This window comes from Cinclus cinclus, chromosome 6 (genome assembly GCF_963662255.1).
Source record: "Cinclus cinclus chromosome 6, bCinCin1.1, whole genome shotgun sequence".
In the NCBI taxonomy this organism is placed as follows: Eukaryota; Metazoa; Chordata; class Aves; order Passeriformes; family Cinclidae; genus Cinclus; species Cinclus cinclus.
In genome coordinates this window covers 5,826,305-5,853,798 of record NC_085051.1, presented here as the reverse complement: position 1 = coordinate 5,853,798, position 27,494 = coordinate 5,826,305, and the positions used below count along the sequence as shown (strand labels likewise).

Sequence of the window (27,494 nt, the reverse complement as noted above, 5' to 3'; positions counted from 1 at the left end):
GTGCAATCTGCAGGAAGCACTAGGGTCATATAGGACAAGATTGACTGAGTCCATATCATCATGCAAAATTAGACAGTATGCTACTTCTGCCCATTTAACCATAACAAATGGTGATTTATTCTGTTTGTGCAGTCACTAACGTGAAAAGTTAAGATTAAAGACATGTTACATGAAAAGAAGTATGCTAGTATCTTCTGCTGTCAATTAGAAATTAAAGGGTCCCTGAGTCAAATGGAAAAAGTAATCACTTCCCTTTTACTCTGCCATTAGTTCAGAGACATGCCATCTAACTGTACACATTTTAAGGCAAAGACATTCAGTTTTCTCAGTTTGCAAGCAAACCAAATTCCATTTAGTGGGAGACTGAAACATTAATGGTTAATGAATTGAAACAGTAGGCTGCTTGGGCTGTTGGCAGGGTGTTTTCCTGGGACTGGGTTTTGCACTCCCAGACTGCAGTAGAGAGGAGAATTTCTGGGTGTGTGATGGCAAAACCTCTGATCCACGTAAGACAGAGGGGGTGAACTCCCACCACCAGAGACAACAAGCTGGGCTTTGGGCCAGATAAGGGAAGATGATGACAACAAGCAAACCCTGCAGAAGTGGGCTAGTGCTTTTTATTGTGCCAGTGTCCTCCCTTGTATAAATGGCTCAGTTGTAAAACTCCTCTCCCCGGGGAAGTTATGGGGACACTCACATTGACACGAGACATTCACATATAGGCTTGAGGGTATTCATCCCTTCTGATGGGCCATAACTGGCTCAACTACACTGATGTGAGAGGCAGCAGTCATGTCTTAGAAGGAGTAATAAAACAGCAAAGATGTTCAAAGTGTCCCCAGATTCTTTTCAGGGACCTTCCATCAGAGGACTATGCATTAACCTCAGTGTTGGACCAGACAGTGTAAACTGCTCCCTCAGGAGAGGTACCCTGGGCACTCCCACATAAGCCCAAACATTGAACTCTATGATTTGTGGGTTTTCCCTCATCTCTGAGGAAACAAGACCATGAATATCACTTTGACCACTGGACATCTAAATGACAACAGTCAAGGCTCATAACCAGATACATGGGTGATGATCCCTTCCCTTCCCTTCCCTTCCCTTCCCTTCCCTTCCCTTCCCTTCCCTTCCCTTCCCTTCCCTTCCCTTCCCTTCCCTTCCCTTCCCTTCCCTTCCCTTCCCTTCCCTTCCCTTCCCTTCCCTTCCCTTCCCTTCCCTTCCCTTCCCTTCCCTTCCCTTCCCTTCCCTTCCCTTCCCTTCCCTTCCCTTCCCTTCCCTTCCCTTCCCTTCCCTTCCCTTCCCTTCCCTTCCCTTCCCTTCCCTCTGGTTTTTTAAATAAATTCTCATTTGCCCACTTTTAAAAATGTGCAGTTTCTTGCAGCTTTATTAAAGGTTCAGTCTGATAGATCCATTCCCACTTTGCACTACCTTCCCATTATTTGTATGCTTTTATATTGATATGTTACTGTAAGCAGCAACCTCAACTGTTACGTATTTGCTTTCCATTGCAACCAAATTATTCTAAAGTAAAACATACAAATATATATAAAACACAAGAAATTCTGTGTTTTTTCACTCTAATCTGCCCTGAGGGATCTGTTACCAAGGACTTAGTTACCCTTTCCTTAAGGGGCAGGTCATAACTTGTTTCAGCTCCTATTTCTTTAATTTTCTGTAAAATGCTCTGATTAATAGTCTTTCTATGGTTGCCTTTTGTCCTACTATTTAAATACACTCTACTAACTGGCTTTGTTTTTTTTTTTTAAGAAACACTCAAATTTTTTCCAGTTCTGAGATACATCCCTGCTTTCAGTTCAGGGGAAGTTTATCTGATGTAAAATGGAGAATTTGTCATGTTCTTGAAAATAATTGCTAAGAAAATAAACTAAAACATTCTGTGTATGTCATTGCTGGGGATTAATATGGCTATGAAATACTTTCATATTTTAAATGTAATATTTCACATACTGCATATGTAGTGTGTAATGTTATATACACCAGTTTTCCATCATACATGCATATGTTTTCCACTAGCTTTTGCCATGTTATACCTGGATTTATGTACCTTTAAAAAATCTTTGATGATTGAAATCTGAATGTATCCCGTGTTTACAGGTGTGTTTTTAATAAAAAGAGAAAAACCTAGAAACTAGGTGTTTTTTAATGTCAACTGCTGCTAACCTCCCCTTGAAGTGAATGCAAGAAGTTACCTCAATGGCTAACATGACATGAGTCTTGATTTGATGAAACAAAGATTTAAAACATTATTTCCTCACTGCTGTAGTTATCTCATTGTTCTTGCTCTCTCATCTTATTTCAATTACAGACTTCTGTTTCCATGAATATATCTATCTGTATGTCTGGGAGTAAAATAAAAATGTTTTAAAATTAGTTGCAAGCACCTCACCACTTAGAAGTTTTATTTTGGCTTAAAGAACTGTAGTGGGTCTGTACAAATATATTCTTAACTCTTAAAAGGACCTATGGTTTCTTTACTATATTTTGCAAAAGTATAATATGCTCATGAGGAAAGCCATCTTAGTTGGATTAAAATGTATCTATAATGTGGAAAAATACCATTTGAGATGTTATAGACTAATCTCCATGCAAAGTCTATGTCTTGCAATACTTACGACTTCTCTGTAGATATTATATATAAAAGGCTGAACACTGTATGATATTTTGTAAATTGTATTTATCTTATCAGAAAAAAATTACATTAAAGTATTATTTGCAATAATCAGTGTGGATAAAACTGCCTGAAGGGAGTGCAGTGACTTCCTGGGCAGTTTGGTGTCTAATATATGGCAACCTAATCACAGAAAAGTACTGCTTTAGTCAGTCTTAATTCCTTCCATCAATAAGAAAAAACAGCAGCTACTCCTAGGTGTTTGGTTTAATACAGATAGAGAAAGTAAGCAGTTGTGTTCATCATAGCACATCTTAGAGAAGTGATGCTTTCTTATTTTCCCCAGGAGTCACAGCTGAAAGTTCTGAAGGACACTGTGCAGCTTTGCCTGTCTTCTGTTCTGCACAATCAGCCTCCCACAATTAATCTAATCTCTTCAAAACCAGCTGAGAAGCTGACGTCCTCAAATACAAAGGGCTCCAAAGTTCCATTTCAAGTGACAAGCACCAAGGTATGATTTCTCTCTAGGGTGGGGTACTTTTTAACATCTTTAAAAGTTTCTCCTATAAGAGCATCGGACTGAAACTAAGGAAGATTTCAAATTCCTTGGAAGATTAGGAAAAATTCTGAGGATAATTCTGTTTCTGATGTCAATGAATTGTTTTCTTTAGTTGGGAAGCAGCTATGTTTTACTGAGTAACAAAATTATATCACTTGGTAAATGGATCATGTCTGCACGACAAACCTACAATGAAGATGGATTTGCATTTAAAATAAATGAGGGTGCTAATTCATAGGATTATTTACCAGTCAGGCACTGGTAGTGAGTTTGTGGTAATACAGCACTAAACAGTAATATGGGGTTTGCTTATCGTGGTTTCTTTCAGTGGGAAAATAATTATATTAAAAAGATAAAATAATCTGGAACACCCAAATCAAAATTGCCAAAATGGATCAATGAACTTGAAAACGGGCCATAGGGAATACCCCAGTCTTGGAAGATGAGAAGGGCAGTTTCAGAGAAAGCATGAGGGAAAAAAAAAAAAAAAAGATGAAAAGTGGTTTGAGTCAATAAATTCAAACATTATAGTACAGTCAAGATTTGCAGTGATTAACAACTGTCCTAGTAAAGTTCATCTCCAGTGTTGCATTTTGCTCCTGAATTCAACTGATTCAATAGGTATAGAAGAAATCTGTGAAAAGCAAGTTTTACAGAAGAATGACTGAAGGACACTTCAATGTCCTCCTTTCATTCCAAAACTGAAATAAAAATAGGAATTGCTAGCTCATTGCCACTTTGTAATTTGTATATGGCAGCTGTTGATACTCAGTGCACAGGCTGAAGCCAAAAATTAGTAATCTTTCTACATGTAATTAAAATTAAAATACAACTGAAGAAAGCAGAATATAATTATAAAATTGGATATTCTATGGATATATTCTCAGGAGCATATTTTTCCTGATTAATGTGTCTGTAGAATTATCTTGCTCTTACTGTCCTTTTCTTCAGGTTGGAGGTGTCCATGGCTCTGTCATGAGAGCAGAGAAGTACTGAAGGGTAGGGGCCAGCTAGACATTATATCTGTGATTAAGACTGGTCAAGGGTCAGAGCATTTGGAGAATTTGGGGTCTCCTTGATGTTACAGATAGGGACACAAGAATGCAACACAGATAACAGAATTCGGTTTTTGATATTTGACTGAAATACAGAGTATTTTTCCTTCTTTCTTTTTTTTTTTTTCCAGTGATCATAATAGATTTTGTGTTTAATGTACTTGGTAAAATGTGTCAGTATTTCTGTGCTATAGCCTTTGGAAAAAACAGCCTTTAGTCCTCTGTATCCAGAAGTGCTTGAATAAGTTAAACTGCCTCTTAATAGGCAATTCTCATATTTCTCTGCACTTGGCATATTCCATGAAAATGTCTGAAAGAATAACGGCCTGGAAACCTCTTCTTCCACACATTGACACCTCATTATTAAAAATCTATGTATTATCTGTGATCATAAAACTAAAGAAATTGCTACTGTGAATCGAGTTGTTAAATAATCATAGTCACCCTGTGCACTTGAGCTGTATAGGTGTTCTTTTATTATTATACTCTTTCATATATATCTTCTCCTTGGCTTTTTTTCCCCTTTGACAAGCACCAATTAACTCTAAAATAAAGATGTATAGATCTCTTTTTCATTATTAATAGATTTGCATGAGTATTTTGATACAGCAGGCTAGTATTTGGGGGGAACATAAATGTATGTTACTAATTAAATGTGTTATCATACATAAAAATGGAAACCTAAGATTAGCAGCACTTACACATCTTTTCTGAAAAGTAGCACTTTCATCTTCGGGCAACAAATGATAATTTGTCTGGTAAATACCTAAAGATATTCTCATCCAGTCTAAAAATCGCTTTCTACAATGTCAAACTTACCTCAGATCCATAAAAGGATAAATCATACAGCGTATGATAGCTGTACCACTTGGGCACAGTTGTCCCTGGGATGGGGGTGCTTCCTCATTAAAAAAAAAACAAAAAAAAAAGTTCCAAATAAGTAGGTTGTATATTTGTATTCATTATTGGTAACCACAATACCTGAGAGCTTGTTAGAGATATTTAGCACAAGAACCTGACGTAGAAAGGATAACTAGGAAAGCAAGTTGCCACATTTCTTGAAAAGAAAGTACTTGGGCATTTTGTTTTTTCTAGAGAATGTGATATGAAAAAGAATAAATTAGGCTTAAAAAACGTGTGCAAAGCAGTGCATAATTAAGTGCCTGAATCAGTGTAAAATAAAGTTGTTCTGAATAGTTCATTAATCTGGAAAAGTATGTAGTAATGGTAAATTATTACATTTAAATCATAAGAAAAGTAATCTTAAAGTGATCAAAAGCAGTATAAGTCTGAGGTCTGTTTTTTTAACATGTCTTAAAGAAATTAATATTTGCAACATACAATAATGTAAAATACAGAATTTACCATGTAAATTGACATGTAATGTAATATTTTAATTCAAACCCATTTTGCTTATCACATACATGTCATAACACTACCTTGGTGCCAAAAGTACACATTGACAAATGGATTTAGGGCACTGTGCATACAAGTTCAATGACACAACTAAAATCAAGCATAATCAGAAGATGGATCATTAATCCTGAACCACGAGGTTTTTAGCTTTCTGTATTATTGACTATTACTGTTATTTCATAGTTTCTTTTGCACTGTAATGTCAATAATTATTCTATGTTTTGCCAGTGGAAAATGCTTCCAAACTAGTTGAGAGTTGGATCTGTCTTTTGTTGTAGCACTTTTCTTGCCTCATTCCCTTTGCAGAGGTGGTGATGAAAGAGAAAAACGTAGACAAAAGAGGACTGAAACTCTACTTTCCTTTTTATTCTCGAGATGAATGCCTAAGGACCTGGTTACTTAAAGAGTGTGGTTTATGCATGGAAATTGTAACACTGGCTGGGCTGCCAGCCATGGGAAGTGTGGGTTGGGGTAATCAGAGAATCAAAGCACTGCTACTGATGAAAACAACTGTGAATTTCTATGGAGCTAGTGGAGAGACTGCATTCTTACTCCATTCCTATTAATTCCTCATTCTGAAAAAGGTAAACATTACACCTTAGAAAAAAAACCCAAAAATTGTAATAATATTCTTGGTTATGCTGTGTAAAGATACCTGTGCTCCAAACACAAAAAAGAAAAAAAACAACAAAGAGCTTTAGTAGCGCTGCAGGAAATTAATGGCAAACCAAAATCAAAAGTGAAACAGAAGAAAATTCTATTTCCAGAACCGAGGTTGAATGCAAAAATCATGGGGAACACAGTGATACCAGAATAATTGGGGCTAGCTTGTTCCAAAGTGTTTTTGCCCTAAAGCAAAAATATTGTTCCACGTATTCCTCAAATTCCTTCTTTATAAGCACCCTTCAGATTTTGTGTATCTTGTGAAGTACACTATCCTAAGAGTGGAAATGAATTTCAAACTCTAAGGAATAGCACCCATTCCCATATTGTACTTAGCATAGGTTGAAAGACAACCTATGAATGCCACATCAGTGTCCTTGTCTCAATGGAGGAAACTGCCTGAATGGAATGACAATTTTCCTCCTGTACTAATGTGTAGTACAGACTGAAAGGGCAACTACCACTCCATTGTGAAAAGATTTTAAGATTTTGCAAGAAATTTAATCACTTTTCGTGATTAAAAACTTTGCAAGCAGTAATTTCTTTTGCCTCACATATGTTGTGAATATTCAGGACTCCAGCATCCATTACCAAGTTCAAAAATTCAGAAAAGTTAAAGTACTGCGGGCTATTGTCCCTTTCTTTGGAAGTAAGTATTATCTCATTCCTCATCAAAGTAAGCTTGGGGAAGTTTATATCTTTATTTAGACTAAAAAATGTTCAAGTAGGAGCAAGGAGAAGAGCATGCCAGACTTTTCAGAGAAGATACTAATCTGGAAAGTTTGTCAGGACCAAGGTAGACTCTGAAGAGCATTTTGAAATGACCATATAGGAAATTAGGAGGCTGAGTTTCCTGGTTTAGTACAGAAAGGATGTATTTAAGTAAAATTAAATCTCACAGTTATTCAGAGTGCATAAATATTCAACGTCTACTACAAATGCAGAGCAAGGTTGCTGGAAAAATAAGATAATCACAATGTCATGATTCTTAGCTTTTTCACTAATTTAATTGGTGGGAGGTTAAAGTTGGTTTTGTGCAAAGGATATATGATTTGACTAGAAGACATATTTTTAGGCTCTTGTTTTTACTTATATACAAAAGTAGAAATTGTTGATGGAAATATTTACATAAAATAATAATATTACAAATTACAATTTGTACTGAATCGGTCATACAATGACCATATCACTCATAATACTTCAGAGTATTTTACTTATAAAATTGACTAAAAATTTGTAAAAAAGAAATACAGTTGTATGTGTACCTTTCTTCAAAATATACAAGTACATTTTAAAGGAATGAAGAGATGTCTGGAATGCGTCATTTGGACCCAATCTTTAAATTAAGATTTAACAGAGTTTTCATAGATCCTAGAAAACTGAAAATTAACCATCTGAAAGAGCCAGGATACAATTTATCATAATATTCCATAATGAAGGTTTTGACCATTGGACTGAAGCAAGAACCTATGAAAAATGACTGCTACTACTGAAGTGGTCAGCAGCTGGCTGAACATGAGCCAGCAGTGTGCCCTGGTGGCCAACAAGGCCAATGGCCAATAGCCCCTGGTCTGTATCAGGATTGGTGTGGCCAGCAGGAGCAGGGAGGTGACTCTTCCCCTGTACTCAGCACTGGTGAGGCTGCACCTCGAGTGCTGAGTCCAGTTCTGTCCCCTCAGTTTAGGAAGGATGCTGAGATGCTTAAACACATCTTAAAGGAGGGCAACAAGGCTGGTGAGGGGTTTGGAACACAAGCCCTCTGAGGGATCTGGAGTTGTTTATCCTGGAAAAAAGGAGACTCAGAGGTGACCTTATCCCTCTCAACAACTCCCTGAAAGCAGATTGTAGTTCATATGGGGGCTGATTTCTTGTCTCAGGCAACCACTGACAGAACTAGAGAACGCAGTCTTAAGCCACACCACGGAAAGTTTAGGCTGTACAAGAAAAAAATTTCTTCAGTGGAAGAGCGAGCAATGGGGCACTGGAGTCATATGTCCAGGGAGGTAGTAGTCACCATCCCTGGAGGTGTTCTTCAAAAAAGACTGGATGTGGCACTCAGTGCCATGGTTTAGTTGATGAGATGATATTAGGTCACAAGTTGGACTTGATGATCTCAAAGGTCTTTTCCAACATAATATTTTCTATGATTCTGTGATTCTGTAAATAGGGTTATTATTTGTAAATAATTTTATGTTCACAGTTGGGGTAAAAATAACATGTGACCTCATAACTTTGTCAGAAGGAAAGCCTAAAGGGCACAAAATATTATAGATGTGGTTTTATATTAGATTTATATAAAAACATATAGATATGGTGCTCAGGGACATGGTTTAGTGGTGGGCCTGGCAGTATTAGGTAATGGTTGGACTTGATCTTAGGTTGAAAAAGACCTCTAAGTTTTCCTATGTTTCTTTCTATAGTCAGCTATAAGCAAAGTGCAGGAGCATGGAGGGCAGTGTATAGATCTGTGCTCCATTAAAGTCTTAGGAGTGAGCTGCTGGTACCTCAGAACTCACCAACTTTTGTTGCCTCCAACTGTGCTTCTGCCACAGTTAATGATATCACCAACACCAGCAGTTTCAGTGACCTGTGTTCAACCAGGGGATTAGAAAAGTGTAATTAAAAAGAGAAAAATGCAATTACCAAATGTAGAGGCAGACACATTTTGTACTACACAGTAATGGCATGCAATCATATAACCCTTTCCTAATGCATAAACCTTAGAAGAGTAAAATGTTATTGAAAAATGACACTATCTATTGTTTTAGGATTTAATTTCAAAGACAAAGGAATACATGTCTCCTAAGATACTTACCTCAGAAAACTCAGGTACTGTGAGTGTCTGTAAGGCTAGTGGAGTAAGAATTTTGATTTTAAATACATAGAAGGTAATTTAACTGCAAAAGCATGACTAGCATGACATTTATTCATATAAGTCCATCCCATTCTGCTTTTCATAGCTGCCTTTGGGCTAATAGAGTTTTATTCTCATCACAATCATCTAGACAAGAGCTATAATCCTGTGTTAATGGTGATTCACAAGGTTATGACAACTCTTGCTCCTTTTATTTCTGGAATTTAAATTAGATTATGTTTTTGCTGTTGCCTCATAAAGATTCCACAGAACTTTATGTATGTACAGCCCTTTTTCTTTTATTCCTACTTTTTAAAAAAAAAATATTACATGCTGGAAAGATGTTTAACACCAGACACCATGAAGTTGAAAGCTAAAGCTCTTTGGGTTTATTACTTACTCTACAGAAGTCTTCATTATTAGTACATTATATTGATAGTAATTTAGCTTTAGATGTCTTTTTTTTTCAACTGAATACATTCAAGAGAAATTGGAAAAAAGTATCTGATATCTCATTTCTTATTTAGTCTGTGATACCCCCCCCTAAAACCATATCCTTTTCCTTCAAGTTTAGATCTTTTATCTTCATTTCATTCACCGTTTGACCTCACTCCTCTCTGTTGCAGAGTGTAAGTAGCTGGAGTGAATCCCAAGGTTCCACTCTGAAATTAGCAATGTGCTAATGAGTTAAAGAGGTAACTTAATTGTTTATTGCTGCACTTTTTGTGGCTGTTAACTGCAAATCTGTTTGCCTGTAAATTAAAATTACTCTGTAGAAATATACTTTTCATCTTTTTACTTTTCTAGCTGATGTGTTTGTTACACGTTCTGTTAAAAAATAAGTGCATGTGAGCAATGACAGTAAAACTGAATTTATTTGTCTCTGCAGTTGCACATTAGTAAGCCCATTTTATTTTTTTTTTAACATTAGTATTATTGCTATGGATGCTCTGTGTAAATGAACACAGACAATGTTCAGAGGAGCTAATGGATCATTTTAAGTGGTTTACAAAGTAGCGTGCAATTTTGAAAGTACTCCCAAGGGAATTTTGCTACCCAGGATCTATTGAAGGTTTATTTGAAAATTATTAATACATGTATCCTTTATAAAATATACATACTTCATCTTACAAAGTTTGCCTTCATATGTGTATAGGGAGCCAAGTGGGAAGCATTAGAGAAAGTTAATTTTTTTTTATGTTAAGACAGATAAGTTCCTTTTCTTTGATATGAGCAAATATGTGGCTTGGAAAATATTAATAAAGAAAATATCCACTGGGCATTTTGGCCATTATTAGAAATTTTCTAGTAACTTGATTAAAATATTTGCATTGAATCATAAGGCATCAGAATTGAAGAATGAACTAGTGATTAAATCCAAGACATTTAAGTTCAATTTAGGCCAGAACAATTAAAAACATACTTACTGCCTTACACCTGAAATCTCATCATCTTCCAAAATGATTCATCTCCCCCCTTTTTTACATTTATTATTTTATGCCAAAAAAATAGATAAAAATGCAAAATAAAAGTTAGTAAATCAAATGTTATTTTATTGTCAAATTGAAGGTAATTTAGTCTGAAGGAATGTGCTCTCATATAATGGAAAAGCAGACATTAATTTACCACAAAAACTTTGAGCACCAAGTGTATTTTGGTTCAAATCCTTAAAAGTTATTTGGATGGTGCTCAAATTGAGTGTTTGAAGCAGTTAATTATTATTAAATATTTAATCATTGAGTATTTTGAGGTAATTAATAAATTATTTATTAAATCCCTTTTTCTCACATCTTTTGAAAGACAACAGTCCGTATCTCTGTTGGTGGAACTGTTGTCATGTTATTATATTGTTAGGTAATTTTTTTATAAGAGCAACTGTTTAAGAAGGGACTTGAATAAACAGGCAAGTAGAGGGGTTTTTAAAAAAGTTTCCTTCACCATCCTTAATAAGAAAGCCTCTTGCACAGCAGAATTGGTGAAGAAAAGTCAAAGCCTCAAAAGGAAAAGCATTTCTCCAAGTGAGCCTATTTATGAAATTCAGGTCATGATTCAGAAGGGTTCAGCTTCACCAAGTTGGTCTTCCTGGGGTCTGTACCTCCTCCAGGGCTGAGCATCTTTGGCTTTGTCTTCCTGAAAATATGGGCATTCATGTCTGTGACTGTAACTTCAATAGCTGTCTCATTCACTTGGGAAGACTGTAATTGCCTGTGAAGTGTGTTCTGGTGGTGTGTATTATTGCTGCTCTGAGTGTAATGTGTACAGTGTTCATTATCCCATAGATAATTTGCTTTTTTCTGGGGGATGGCTGTAGAAAATCATGAGTGTTGTTGAAGGAATGTTTTTACTTGGTAGTTTGTCTAAAGTATTATAACATCAACGCCCCCACACACAACTGAAGATGTTAAATATCTTAATAGTTATAGAAAAGAAAGTTCCTTTCCCTACAGTGAAGAATAAAGTGTAATTCTTTCCCTGGCCATTTAGAGGTTATTCTGCTTTTCCTTTTATCTAGGTATTATAGAGTCAAGTTGATTTACAGCAATAAAGTGCCTTGAAAGCAATTTGGGAATGATATTTCCATGCTTTTAAATATATCCAACAGCATATGCATGCCTACACAATATAAATAAATGTTTTAGGACGCTGCTCTCTTGAGATATCTATGCAAAGGATGTCCATGGACCTTAGCAGCACACTATTAATGATTATAAAAATGGCTGTGGCATAACTTAATGATAAGAAAGTGAAACAACTGTAGTGTACATGAGATCTGAACGCAGGACTTCAATCCTGTAATACTGCACAAACATTTTCCTTAAAGCATGTGCCAGGATGGAAATGTCATAGAAAAAATGATGCATTTGGGGATTAAACAAATAGAGGCAAAGAAAGTCTTACAGGAATCCCTTCCTTTTTTGTAAAGGCAGTGAGCCTTCTCAACTTCCACTTCTCAACTTTTCAACTGAAATTGCTTTGGTTGTGCTTAGGACTTTTCAGGACCAAAACCCAAATGTGTTATGACCAGTTTTCCCACAGCAGTAAGCTCTCCTCCAAATCTATAATATGTATTCAGATCACACGTTGCTACATCGTTAGAAGCAGCACTGGCTTTTGGCAAATATTCCTGTCATTAGCCCAGCTGACTTCAAAGAAAGTGAATTTGAGTAGCAATAGAGCATTTCTCTCACCTGTTAAAGTCAGAGGACTTCTGATGTATTAGCATCTCCCTACAGAGTAATAGAGATCTGATAGGACTTGTTAAATTTTCCAGCTGGGTTATATGAAGTGTAATTTAATTGTGGTTGTTTTAAGGCACAAGCTTTTCTATCTTGGTATGCACTCAAAATATAGATGCTTTTCAAGACATACTTTTCTCCTCTTTAAATATCAGCCACATGATAAAAGTGAGACAGAAACTGCAGACAGCTGTGAGAACACCTACCTGGTTACAGATGATCACAGAGAGTGGATATTTCTCCACTTTCACTGGTTGCTCTTATGGAATAGAGTGTTGCTGATGGTAAGACTGAAATCTTGTATTGCCTTTTACTGACAAGATATAATTTCCATTTCCATGGGCTCATTTTACATATGTATTCTTACATATGTAGAAATTTTAATCTGGTGTTTTTGTTAGCATATTTTGATTGAATTTGATACATAAAGAACAATTTTAGCTACTTTTAGCAAAGGAAAGCCTGCTTGGGTTTCACCAGAATGATAAGCCAAGTGTGCTTTAAATTCACTTTTCAATTACATCCTCTACAGAAATAGAGCAGGTAAAAATTGCCTAATTACTACAGGTAATAAATGAGAAATCAGGAAGACACATGACGCTAAATATGTAATATTTATATATATATGTGTTACCATAAAATTATGGAGCACAGGTGCTCTTGGAAAAGGTATTTTTGGGAAATGTTAACGTTCAGTGATCCACAAAGATGAATAGCTGGATTTTGTTGTGGTGTTATGCTGCAGTGCAATTTCAAGTAACGTTGCAATAGCATCTGTTCATAAATTTCAGTACTTTTTCTTGTATTACAGAGTACTTGCACATGTGTAGCTGCAGATCTCAGTTCTGTTACCTGCAGAAAATTACAAATGTCTTTTTTATTAAGAATATTTCTGATGACTACTCGAAAGTGTGTAGCAGTAGAATTGTCCTGTACACAGCATGCACCTGAATATCCTCCATGGTAGGCTATTAATAAATTCCAGACTTTTACAGATTAGTTCACTTATCAGCACACTTTATCACTTCACACTTTAAGTTATTTATTTTCATTGCTTAGTTTGTTTTTAAGTAATAAGGAAGCACTCTTTTGGGTATGCATTCACTAAGCACTACTTAGAACAATTTGGATTTTTTAATGTTGGCCATTATTGATTAAAATATAATTTGGACTGTAAATGTTTGACCTCAATGGGCCACAAAAGCGTGTGACATGTGGGGTTCTATTTAGTGAAAATTGTCCTGAATAGCCAACCTAAACAATTGACTCCAATAATTTCAGGTTTTCATTGTCTCATATATTTCATACCAGCATATGCTATACAACAAGAAGATGATGATATTTTGTCCACAGTTTAATATAAATTATTTATGACTTCCACAGTGTTAATACAAGGAACTAACTGTTTTCAGTTAAGTAAGTTTGCCTCTTTCTCTTATGTAAATTTAAGAGAACTCTGACTTGACTTTCCTTTTGTTTATTCTTCTCTAAGCATGTGACTTAGATATTCTCTCTTCTTTTTTTTTTGCAGTTAAATAGAAGTAAATACATCATTCTGACTCTGTTGAAAACTGAGGTACAATGAGTCATCACAGAGCTGCTCTTATTGCAGATCCAGAAAAAAATGGTTGTATACAATTTTACAAGGGCTTTCACACCCTCAGCTGCATGAAAATGCAAATAAGAAATTGCAGTTGTTCCAAGGAAGTGAGGCAACTGAAAGTGTTGATTTAAGGTTCTGTAAGAAAACTGAAATTATCTCAAATATGAAATGCTTTCAAACTAAGCTGTATTAGAAAAAAACAACAGAATTCAGAGCACAGTAACAAACACATGGAACTTCTCTGGATGGGTAGCTAGGCATTTTTAGAATGGCAACTCCTCTCCTGTGAGTCCTTTCTCCTTTACCAGCCCCTTGCTATACTGGAGATCTTTGGATGTCTTTTGGGTGTGCTAGCTGAGAGTAGTTAATGGACTTCCACTCCATACTGTAAATGCAAATACATTCTGTATATTACTAGTGGAAGGTGACCTATTGTTATTTTTATTTTCTGTTTCTGTGGTACTTTCTTATCTTTGAGCACTTCTGTGAGTTTGCTGCATGTCATGCTGGACTGCCCTGGAAAGGATGCTTTGCTCTGGTCCCTGACAGAGACTATCATCCTCCAGCTCACTGTAGTTCAGGGATAGTTCATCCTTTCTATATGTTCCAGCTCTCATATAGAAAGGATGTTCAGTTAGAGATGAGATCCTCTGGTTTGAGGTGGTTAGGAACTAGTTTATTTCCCCAAGGAGACTTTAAGTAGAAGACTTAATAAGTAGGAAATACTAAAAATAGTGTTTGAAAACTTCAGTATCTTCCCTAGCTCTTGACAAACAAAACTTTTAAATCTATTTTTTTTATTTTAGAATAGTTTTTTTCCAAGAGACAAAGGACCCTAGAAGACTTAAAAAGCAAAAATTTAAGTGGATAATGTATATAGTGTCCTACATAATATACTGCTATGAGGCAGTTGGATATATGAGGGAAAATTCTGCACTCGTAGATGAAAAGAAGGATTCATTGACATCTAGATGTGTCATCTGTCATCCCAAATGATCTATTTTAAAGAAAAGTCCTTTCACTTTGATGGATGTTCAGCTATTTGAGATCACTCTGGATGCTCATCTTGCAGGAACTCCTTTACAACCAATACAAAGGTCTCTGAAATGTGAAGAAAATGTAATGTGATCTTTTAATGTCCGTGTTGAATATATCATAACAATTTCCACTTCTAATCAGAGTGGGGTTGTTCTAGATTATTTGTAATTCTTAGAGCTTTGGTCGGTGCTGAGTGTTGGCATAAAAGTAAGCAGCTATTTTCCACATTAAAGATAGTTGAATACAGTGCAAATTGGAACAAAAAGGAAATAACTATAATGATAAACATGTTTGCTTTAGAAACACTATGTAGAAGTTTAAATATATGGTACATTATAGGATTTGCAGTCCTTTGAAAGAAATTTTCCTATAAAATTATCTCTCTGTAGATGTGAATTAAACAGATATAAAAACTAAAGTATGTCTCTCCCACTTACTGTTGAACAATATTGACAATGCAGTAGAGAGAAGCTAGTTATCTTTACTGTAAAACATGCCAAATACATGTCTATACGTATCCAGTGACCATGACTTACAAAAATAAGTAGTTTTATTACTGGTTTTTTGTATTGACTTCTCATTTATTTTTGCATGTGGAAGATTTTTAAACCAGGATATAAAGAAAACAAATACAATGATTTTTCTTTATATCTATATACTATATACTATCTTAGAATTAGTGGAACTTGTTGGCAGTGGTACCTACAAGCACCAGTTTTTCTTGTAGTGAGAGAAAAGGAGGAAGTGAGGGCAGGTGAGGGAAAACACCATGGCAGCTCCAAGGTCAGTGGAAAAGAAGGAAAAGAAGGGGAGAAGGTGCTCCGAGTGTCAGAGCTGAGATTGCTCTGCAAGCCATAGTGAGGACCATGGTGAAACAAACTGTCCTGCTGTAATGCATGAGCTCCAGGGGGGATGCAGAGATCCACTCCCAGCCCGTGAGAAAAGTGCTCACTTTGGAGCAGGAGGATGCCAGAGAAGGCTGTGATCCAGTGGGGAACCCGGATAAAGAGAGAGCCCCTGCTTCCAGAGATAGAGAGAGAGAGCCCTTGCTTCCAAACTAGAGCAGCTGTCCTTAGAGAACTGCACCCCAGGGATGAGTGACCCTCACCACAGCAGTTTTGGGAAGACTGTTTGCCTGTGGAAAGGGACACCATGACATAGCAGAGACAAGGCTCCTCTCCCTGAGTGACCAGAAGATCTCAAGTGCCTAACTGACCAAAACCCCCACACCATCTCCCTGTGCTGTTGTTGGGAAGGAGGGAGGGGCTGGGGGGAAAAAAAAAAAGGTGTTTTAAAGACTTGTTTTTCTTTTCATTATCCTCCTCTGACTCTCTTAATAATAAATTTACTTTATACCTGTAAGTGTGACCGTGTTTTGCCCTTAGAGTGTTTTCCTTCCAGTCCTTATCTCAAGTCATGAGCCCTTGGTTAATTTTTTTTTCCTCTGCCCAGCTATAGTAGGAGAGTTTGGTAAGCAAATTACTTTTGTGCGTTCCTGGTGTTTGGCCAGTGTCAAACCATGACAGGGACCCAGCCAGGGTCTTGCCCCCTGTTCTGCTTTCCTCCTTTAGCCTTTGTGAGAAGCGTGGTGCTATTTTAAACTTGAACTTAAGACAAGCAGATCAGTGTCGCCTTAGAGCAACAGTATGAAAAGTAATTGGGGATGACAGTTGTGTGATAGCTGATGGGATGCAGTGTCCATCAGGGACAGAAAACTGGGAATGAAGCAGCCCCGTTAGCTGCCCCCAGGTTTGGCTGGTGTCTGAGCAGTGCAGCTCTGATAAGGAATTTTAAAAATTTGTTGTAGTATCTGATCCTACTGGCTAAGACAATCATAGAGAAATAGAAAAACCTCATAAAATCTTTTGTTTTGGGAGAGAAAAAAGAAGACTTCTAGTGTGCAATAATGGACTTCACTCTTTTGAAGATTTCCTAGAAACAGCAAACGCTGTAAAATCTGAAAATATGACACTTTGAAAGCACTTTATGATGACATCTAAGAATCTCAAACTTCCCCTTGTTCTGCAGAAATGAGTACAACATACTGAGAAATTGTGTATCATTTGCTAAGATAAATCCTTAAGAATTGAATTCTGAAATAAGCACTATGCACAAGCCTTTATTCTCAGTTAGTAAAGTGTAAATCCATCCGGTTTTGCTGGCATCCCATGGGATTTCGCAGTCTCAGGTAGTCAAGAAATCAAGTGAACATATCTTTTATCATTTATTAAAGATAGGCTTCTTTTATTCAATGGGAAGAAATTTAGGTTTGAAGAACTGTAATTTCTTTCATTCTGAACAGAAAAGTCACTCAAAACAGGTATTAAATGGCATTTAATATTTAACAAAGCATTAATTATATTGATCATTTTAACTTCTTTTTCTCCACATTACTTCCTCCACTAGTCAGTTGCTCTATAAAACTAAAAAATCCTCATTGGAGAGCTGTTAACCAGAGAGTGTTTGAACTATTTGAACTATTTTGTTTCAACTATGAATTGAATTATTTTTCATGGTTCAAGTTAAATTGTAAATAGTCACCTGCTTGGTTTGGTTTCTCCTGTTCGCCTTAATTTCTGAAAACTTCGTATTACTTAGCAATTTAATGCAGTATAAGTAACATAAGGTTTCAAAACTGGTGTCTGAAGTTTTAACTTTCCTTTACAGAAAAATGATTTTGCTTTGTTACCTGTCACCACCCCCAGGAAGAGTTTCAATATGCCTTGCAGACAATTCAGTGCTTTCAGGACGGTTTCAGTGCATGTTCTTCCTTATTTTTTTCTCCTTTTGAATCTTAAAAGTTTCAGGAAATACAGAACTTGATGCTTAAAACAAGCAGCAATTCAGTGGAAGGAAATTCACTGCTTATAAAGCAATAACAGAGTGCCTTCCCCATACAGCAGTCAGTTTTGTGTGTAAGGAGTGAAAAGCATGAGAATGAACATGTTTTGCCAGCTTGAAGCTTGGGAGATCCCAGCAGAGAAGAGAGGCTGAGGACAGCTGAAGTAAGCTAAGGCAGTTCATAAACATGTCAGTTCACTGCCTCAGTCTTCCCAGAATCCACAAGAGTCACAGGAATATGAGTTCTGAAAATTTATTTTTTTTTTCCCCTCCTTTGGCATTTAGATAGAATATCTTGAACATGTATATGGAGGTAATGATTTTACAAGGGAGTGCTCTAAAGAGAATGTGTATTAAGACATTCCCTGCATAAAATCTGCTGAAAATGCAGTATATAAAGTGGTTAACAGTTGCCATATATGATCTCTTGGTTTTTCATTGTTATCCTGAATTTTCACATGTGACTTATTTGACCTTTTACCTCAATTATATTAATGTTTATAAATGATTACTTTATATTTTTATTTTATTTTTCAGGTGTGGCAAAATGTCTCAGCAGAGAAAGAGAATTTTCATGTGGCCTTGAAAAAGGAAGAAAATCAAAGCACCCAGGAGTGTGATTCTCAAGATGTAAGATTAGCTCACCTGAAAAACAAGGCTTAATCTGGGCTGTATGAAACCATGAGTGCTTTAGGAGACTGTCAATGATGGTAGACACATTTTATAAACCAGCTTTGTTCTGTATTAAAGTGCTGAGGAGAAAATGCTCTTTGCTGTCAATCTGTGCAAATATATATTATCCAAGTTCCTTTTAAAGACTGCTGAATAGGACTGGTAGGGCTGTTGCAGGAAGAGCAGTGGTGGAGAGTGTGTCATTTCATGTTTGACCACTTCAAGAATTCATTTGTTCCTGGTTAAAATGTTGCATGCATTATAGAGAGACGCAAAAACCTTGTTTACAGATCTTTATATTTATTACTAATTTATTTATTTCTGATAATCAGGCACAGCCTTCACAGATGTTTCATTTAATGAAGTAAAGCCTTTCAGGAGATACAAGGAATGGCAGCGTAATAGTTGAAAGGAGGAGATGCCATTCACTGCCAGTCTAGAAAAGCTGCAAGCTGTGTTTTTCTTATGACAGCTCTGACAGAAAGTTAATCTGTTGCTTTTACTGAGACAGTGCACTCAGTCAAACAGCATGGTATGAGCTCTTAACAGCAAACACAAATGCATGTATTGTGGCTGTAATTATAAAGATTCAAATAGAACAGGAAAAAAAAAAAAACAGAAAAAATGAGCAAGACAAATTTGGTTGAGAGGCTACTCTGACTGTTAAAGAGTTTCTGATCAATAGTTCAAAAAGCATAGTGTTACTCTGAGTAATTTACAGGGAAATATGTATATCAAATATTCAATATATATTTAATATATTGTTATATCTTGAGATAAAACAAAATCTGTGGAGGCAACTGGGTAGGTTGCTGTTAATGATCATGGCAATGTGAAGAAAATTCTGGAAAAAAAAAATCTTAGTAATTCAGGATACAATAATGTATTAAAAAAATACACAGTATCCATTTTTCCCAAAGATGTCACAAGTTTATTCAGTTATAAGTTACTTCCCTTCTGCCACATCCTCTAGAGAATAAGGAGAAATTGCATATCCTTAAGAGTGCATACTTTGCTGTTGCACATTTCTTAATGCCTAAAGGTAAAGGAAACTTCATTTGTTAATAAAAATTGAAGGAGGAGAAGGAAAAAACATGTAAAATTATGGAGTGAACTTTATTTAGATTATGACTAGAGGCTAGTTATTCCTTGGAAAAGTTATGGAAGGTTTGATGAAATGTAGAATGCTTTCAGTAGAGACTGAAGTAATTTAAGCTAAATAGTTGTGTAAGGTAGTTTAAACAACTCTTTGTTGAACAAGTGAATACATTAAAAAAAAAAAAAGAAAGATAAAATAACCATTAACATATTCCAAAAATCAAGACAGTATTTAATTCCTGTATCAAGTACTGCGATGAAAGACACCTAAAAGATTCACTTTTCCAGAAAATCATTGTTTTAGTTGTTTAGATTAGCAGGTGGTTGCTTTTTGTGCTTCTGGCAACTAGTATTTTTTGCTGTTTAGTCAGTCAGCAGACAAACACACTGCCCCTCTGAACACAGGCTAATATGGACAGAAAAATACTGCAGGGGATGACATTGAGCTAGCAACCTCTTCTTCACCATCATCATCATCTCACATTAACATAGAGAGAAAGAGAGAGAAGAATTTGAATTACTAGCTTTGAGAACTGACCTAAAAATGTCTTTTTCCACAATTAGCCTTCATATATTTGCATTAGAGGTACTACCTTAAGTTCTGAAAGAACTGGAAGGAATTTATTTTCCCGAATTATTGTATTACTTCAGTAATGCAAAGCTGCAATTTGTACCTGTGAACACTATCACTTGGAGAAAATTCAACACTTGGGAAGAGTTTTTATTATATTTTTATCATTGTGTGTAATTTTTTCTGAAGTATTTACAGCTGCTTAACTCCCAATGATGGAGGATTAGGGTTGGATGGTTAAGAACATATGACAGGTTGTAATGCAGCATTTTTTTTTAAAAAGTAGTTCAAATGTACTTAAAACTCTGTTGCTTAGAAATCTAATATTTCAGCAATCCTTTCTCAGAACTTTACAAACATCCTTTTCTTGTGTATCTGATAAATAAAATATGATTTATATTTTGGAAGAATTAGGGTAGTGAAGACTAACTAGAGAACATGCAATCTTACAGATATTAAGGCAAAAAATAAAGTAAAATGATTGGTTGCTGATCCCAACTGGTATTTTTAAGTCTGTATGGCTAAGCATCTCTGTCTTAAATATGTGATCTTTCTGCAGTTTTGTATTTGTGAGGTTTATGCCTCTTCACAGGATTTAGTAGCAAATTGGGAAATTAGACACTGCTGATATTTATCCGTGATGAAATTTGACCTAGGACCAGCAATAAGTAGGTAGGATGACCTATGACACATAATCTGAAATTCTTCAAAAAACAAAAAAAAATATTGACTTCAATATTCTTGCAAAAGTTTCCATTATTTAGATTATTTGTACTTTATTAGAGGCCTGTTGCCAATACTACTTTTTCTTAGCCTTATCCAGAGGTGTTTTCCTATGTCTGGCTCCTGAAAGTCTCTGCAGAACCTTTTTCCCCTGTATCCCTTCCTTTTTCTGTCTTCCCAAAAGCTTTTGGGATTTTGGCTTTTACACCAGAATTTACTTTGTTCCCTTTTCATGTCAAATAATTCTTATACATGTAACGTATCACTTAAGACTATCTATTTGGTATTGCTAAAACATCAAAGAATTTATAAAATTGTTCTTTTTTCTCTGTGGTTGTATTAGTTTTTTTGCTTTGTCCTTGTAGATTCTTCCCTGGTAAATTGAAGTAATAGTGCTCTTATTTACTGCCTTAATTTCCTGCAGCAAACAAACACTGTATATTCATTAACCATTCAATGACAAAGGACAGTGAGTATTGGAGGCAAAATTGTACAGATTTCTAAGCAACCACAGCATTTTGTTTCGTTTTCTTAAATCAATTTCAGTTGCAGAGCTTTGATCACATTGCACTCTCCAGTTGTTTTCCAAAAGGAGTAATAAGAGGAAAAAAAATAACCACTGTTATAAAAAAATTTCAAACGACTAAAATCCTTTAAGTAAATTTGAATCTGTAAATGAGGACTAGGAAGGTCATAAGAAGTTAAATGATCTGAGTTTAACCATCCCCTTAGCACACTGTGATTTAAAACAGGAGAAGGATATGAAAAACTGCAGAGGTGTCTTCTGAATGGGTATATGCACATTTCACATACTTCTTGCTCTGTATCTTTCTTCTAAATTGTGTTTAAAGCAGCTTCCAGTAGAGATCTGTAAAAACTCATGAGCAAATCTGGTAAAACATGTCTTTGAATGAACCGTGAACCTAACTTGGTTAATGACAACAGACTGAGATAACTAGTTTGTCAGCTGACCTAACCACACCATACTTTTCTCCTGTATCTGGTTTATTTCCTTCAGAATTAACTCAGTACTTTCTCCCCTGTTACACTCTACAAAAAATTTCCATATCTGCTTTTTGTGCCTTCTGAAGCCAAATGAGTAGCAAGGCAAAGGAACACTGATCCTCCAGTGTCTGGTCAACTAAATCTGTATGGTGCATTTTAGGAGCAGCAGAATTATTTTCTAACTGCAAGAGCTGTTATAATACCACTTATTTAAACTTAATTTCCTGTCCATTTGTGATTTGATTATTTGACCTTAAATTGTTATGATTCTTTTGACCGTAAAGCCAGTTCCTACTTGCTGAGTTGATGCAGTAGAAAACCCTTCTAGTTACATTGTTCAGATGAGGTTGCACAGTTTAATAGCCAATGGACATGCTGAGTTCTAACTGGCTTGTTGAAAAATTTTAAAATAAAGATGCACACTTTGTTTATCCACTTTTGTCATTTATACATCCAGCTGTGAAGCTCTCCAGCTTTGCAGTGTTACTTACTAGGAGAATTGAATACTGTAACTTCCCACATTTTGTGTGCATTACTGATCAAAATGCAGATTTTATAACCAGAATGTCACACAGAGATACTTTGTATTTGCTTTTTGATAGTTTCTGCAATGTCAGGCTCTCATTCTTTCCTTTTGTAGTGAGTGTACCTCTCACAGGAGGGAATCTGAGACAGAAAGAGTCACACAGACAAACACAGAAAACAATCCACTACTTGGCATAGAGGGAACTAGCAATAGTAACAGAAGTTTAATATTTTGCTTTCTTTGTCTATCAACTAAGACTGTGAAAGGTATTCTAGTACATTTGGTTGAAATTTCTCAACTGATTTTTAGCTGAGGGACACAAAGATATATGTATTGTGTATGTTTGTATATTTATAGGCTTACATATAAGCATGTAAAAACATTCATAGGTGTGTGTATATATATATATATATATATATATGTTTATATATGCCTGAGTTCATGTGTGGATGGTATTCAGTCTGGGTTCTGTTAAACCCTGTTTACAGATATAGCAGAAGATTCTGTTAATACTCCCCTGACTCAGTTTAGGAACCAAACTGATAAAAAGCCACAGCCTGTGTGTGTGTGTATGTATGAATATATATGTATGCATACATATGTGTGTATATATATTTATATAAGTGTGTGTGTGTGTGTGTACATCTCATCCATAGGAACTGCTTACAATCCTGGCTATTGAACTGCTGCTGACTGATGGCATGTGGAAAATCATTGCAGTTGTTCAATCTGTAATTTATTTGTTAATGATATACATTTCACAGTGACAAGGAATCAATAATGAATATGTTATGCTTTAACAACATAGAAATTCTTCAGCAAAAGTCCATACTATCTTTCTCCAGCAGTGATCCATATGGTGTACCACTAAATAGAAAGAACTCTGAGTGAACAAACATAAAATACTACAGACATAAGTCTTTATTGCTGTCTTCCTATCAAGATAACCTTTGCTATCTGGTCTATGAAAAGAATATGCAAGACTACTCACTCATAAAGCACTGTTTTTATCATTTGCTTTTATTTTCTCTAAGGCAGACCTGGTTATTTCTTTTCTTCCTTTGCATATGTCTTAAGCAGTTGACATAGCTTTATTAAATAAAGTCAGGTAATAGTTTCTGCTTCCTATATCCTATAAATTATGTTGGTGAAATACGTTACCTGATTTCATGTATGTACAATCTCTTAGTGTGTACAGTCAAGCAAATTCTGGATATGTAAATTATCTTATATTTAATTAGAATTATTTCTGTCCTCTTCATTACACAGTTTGCAATACTGTTCATTGTTTGACCTATAGTATCTTTTGTCCTCAAGCTGCACACCTAGAAGTCACCCATACCCTCATTTTTTCTAAACATGATTCAGCTTGAAGTATTTTTTAAAAATCTAAATCAGTAGTAAATAATTTAAATTGAAGTTTTGGCAGGACCCTACTTAAAAGGCTTTGAAGTATTAAAAGTCTATTAAAAATTGCTACTCTGTCATCTGACCTTTTAGTCTTTATCTAAGACAAAAACCACATTTATTGATGTTTTGATTGATTTTTTTTGTCATAAAAGGAGTAGGTACTTTATCAATAGACTTTATTTTAATCAATACTACCTTGATTATTCCCTATATTAATCCCACTTTTATTTCCTATTGTCTGGAGTGGGAAAATATGAAAAAGGGTTCCCCACATCAAATCCATCTGCATCATCTCAGAGGCTCACTTCAGTAGCTTAAACATTACTAAATACCCCCACTGTTACATTGGAAAGAGTCTTGACTTAAAACTTTTTAAAAACCCTGCCATTTTTGCTCCATTTAAATGTATCCATTTTAATAGCAAAACAAGTAGACAAATTAAAATGCGAACTCATTTTAGAGTAATGACCAAGTATTATAAATATTTGACTGTGTTTAATGTTTCAGCTCCTTTTCCTATGTCATCCTTAATCCTACTCCTGAAAGGATATGGATTTATGTATAGCAGAATTTTCAGTGTTGAGGAAATCTCTGATTTCACATCTGGAGATCTCCTTGGTCCAAAAATCTGCTTTGTAATTAATTTTATTTATGCTGTGCAACTCTGTTTTCCCAGATAATAAAAAGCATATTGGCAAAGAATATAGCATTATTCCTTGAATAAAATGTCAGCAATTAATGCAACAAGATTTTGCACCTTAAGAGTCATCTGACTTCCCTGTTCAGTGACTTTATATTCCCATTGAGGTATTATACCTGAGAGATCTAGAGTTTAGACAAGAGAATAGCAATAGAGAAGTTCTAAATGTAATGTTGATTTTCAACTGTTTGTTACCATTTCCTCCATAAAGGACTCTTTTAATTACCTTTCTGTTCACTAAGGCCACTTGTAGGAGTAAACTTCACTAATGGTGATGAGATTTAAACATGAAGAAAAAAAGCTGGATAACTATTAAGTTGTTAAACTTGCTGCCACAATACTATATTGTTAAAAACTATTACAGGGATGATGGGAGTCTGGGATAAGCTTAGCTATGAAAACTTTGTTCCATTTCACCAATTAGACTTAAAAGGAGACCTGCTGATATATATATATATATATATATATGCAAATATATATTTTTCCTTTTTTTTTTTTTTCAAAACGGAACATTTTAGGAAAAAATATGAAGTAGTTGTCTCTGACATTTGTATTGGCAGGTTGCCAAGACATGTCTGGGGAATCGTAATGATTCAACATCTCATTTGAAGGCAGCAGAAAGAGAGACAAGCTTTCAGGTATTCTCTTTCAGAGTAGTTGTTGGGTTTTTACTAAAAGGGCTTGTGATATGCAATTACTTGAAGTATACTTACACATTCTTCACCAAGTTTTGTCTCAAAAGAGAAGACTACTTAGTTCAGACTTTGACTGCATCTTATTGCAGTTCATCTGTTCAAAATGTTTGCTGGCTGGTAACAATTTGCAAATTATTAAATATTTGAAGGATTAGTATGACTTAATGATTTAATTTGATAGTGTGATGTCTATAGCCCTGGAAGCAGGAGCAGAGAGAGATTTCCAAAATAATTATATATATATATGATTATTATGACATATATATATATATCACATGCAGTTGTATGCAGCTGTGTGCAGCACCAGACTTGTATGGTTTTGCACTGTGAAGGTTGTTAAATATGCTTCCTTTAACAGAGATCAGGACCCTTTTTTAGGGACAGTTGGCAAATACATTCTGCTGCAATAATTTTTGAGTACATCGATTTGATTCAAATATAGATCTATGTGCACTACTGCCATGGAATTTTAACATACTTGTTAAATTTTGGTTATGTATGTATGTATGTATTCCATACACCATGTTTACACTGATAATGTTTTCACCTCTACAGAAGTTGCACAGCCCTCCATGGACTAAACCGGAAGATAAAAGATCACCTGAAAAAAATGAGAAAAAATATGAAGAATCATTTAATACACAAAAAAAACCCCTCTAAATGCTACTAATCTACATTGAAAAATGCCAATCACTTCCATTCGCATGTTCTGTTAGCACAAAGGCATGAAATGTCCCAGGTTTCTAAAGCATGCATTTTTCACTATTTTACGAATGTCTGTAAATTAGTCTAGAACAGACCAATTAGTACCTTACAGCAATAATCCAAAATGGATGTTTGAAGAAATGCTTTGTAATGCAGTCCAATTTTTGAACTCTTGTTCTACTTTATCAGTAATTGTATACTATAAATTACCTTCTTTGTAAACAGTCATTCTCAAGTATTTTCTCAGTCTGTTTTATTTCATGTAATTTCGTGGCAGATTAGGTTCTAAGATTAAGGGGCAGTCATTGGGGGAGGGGGGGAATATCTGTGTAACCACATCTGAAGTACAATCCTTAAGTGCAACTGTAAAGAGAACTGTGCATGGGGGTCCCTGTATACTTTTCAGTAATTTTATTCAAAATCTAGTTATTTGCACAATAAAATATGTTTATTTTGTTCTTTTTTTTTTTTCCTCACTGCTATTTTAACTATCCCATTTTTGAACACTGAAAAGCTGACAGAACTGGAGTTTAAGGGATGGCAATAGGGAGAATCATTACTCTGGGGATTCAAGCAAAAAAAATTTGCAGGTGCTACTGAACTACAGTTTCATAGCCTGGATGGCAGCCATGGGAGGCAGTTTCATCCTTTACATTTGTGCTGATCTCAACAGGATAAAGTTTACTTTAAAGGGTAAAGACCTATATTGTCCACTACAGCTGGCTGTTGATCACTCCATCAGGGAGAACCATATTGATTGGACAAAGATCTGTCATTCATGGATTCTTTCATGGACTCTTAGTCACATATTCTATGACAAGAAAGCAGAAAGAAAGGGAGGAGAAGGAAGAGAAAAATGTTGTATATGTTTGCGTGTATGTCATTATTGTCTAATTTAAGAATTCGTATGCCATATCTTGTTGAGATGCAAATCTTTCAAGAACAGTAGGAACAGTAAATTGCCTAATGCAATGCTATGCAAGAAGTGTTATAAGCAGTTGTAACTTGTAAACTTCCACCTTTGTCTTAATGCACAAAGCAGCACAATTTTTACTAGATTTAAAGTAGTTGTAATAATTTACTTTTTCTTGCTTTGTGTCAGTTTTAAAGTAAATAGACAACATTTTTATTTGACTTAGTGGTGCTCTGTCTTCAGTTTTAGCATTTAAGATTTTTACCTCTCCTTCAACAGTCTCCTCTAATATCTGCCTTTTCCTTGCTGGTATGAATAATCTTTTACCCTGGCACTTTGTATATACTCCTCTACTGAAAGGCAGATAGTTGCAGAATGGTAGGTTTCTCTGCCTTGAGAAAATACAGTTTTATAAAGAAAAAAACTCTAATGAGCTGAACAAATTATGACAAAGTACAGCTTAAGACTATCCATGTTAAGGGTCAAAAGAAGTGAAACTGTGGCCACAAAATAAATCAGAGAAGACATGTGGCTTTTGCATCTGATCCTAAATCTTGCTGAAGACAGTCTGCTGTCTTT

The 27,494-nt window shown here is 35.4% G+C and overlaps 1 protein-coding gene across 1 annotated transcript in view; it reads left to right on the top strand.

Annotated features, from left to right (window-relative positions):
- The window catches only part of LUZP2 (leucine zipper protein 2), a 110,260-nt gene extending 83,964 nt beyond the window's left edge, over positions 1-26,296 (top strand). The window contains exons 9-12 of the mRNA XM_062494767.1: positions 2,979-3,143; positions 18,435-18,527; positions 25,163-25,240; positions 25,853-26,296. Coding sequence (XP_062350751.1) covers positions 2,979-3,143; positions 18,435-18,527; positions 25,163-25,240; positions 25,853-25,957 — 441 coding nt within the window. The 3' untranslated portion in view covers positions 25,958-26,296. The remainder of the gene's footprint in view (positions 1-2,978; positions 3,144-18,434; positions 18,528-25,162; positions 25,241-25,852) is intronic.
- The last annotated feature ends 1,198 nt before the right edge of the window (positions 26,297-27,494 follow it).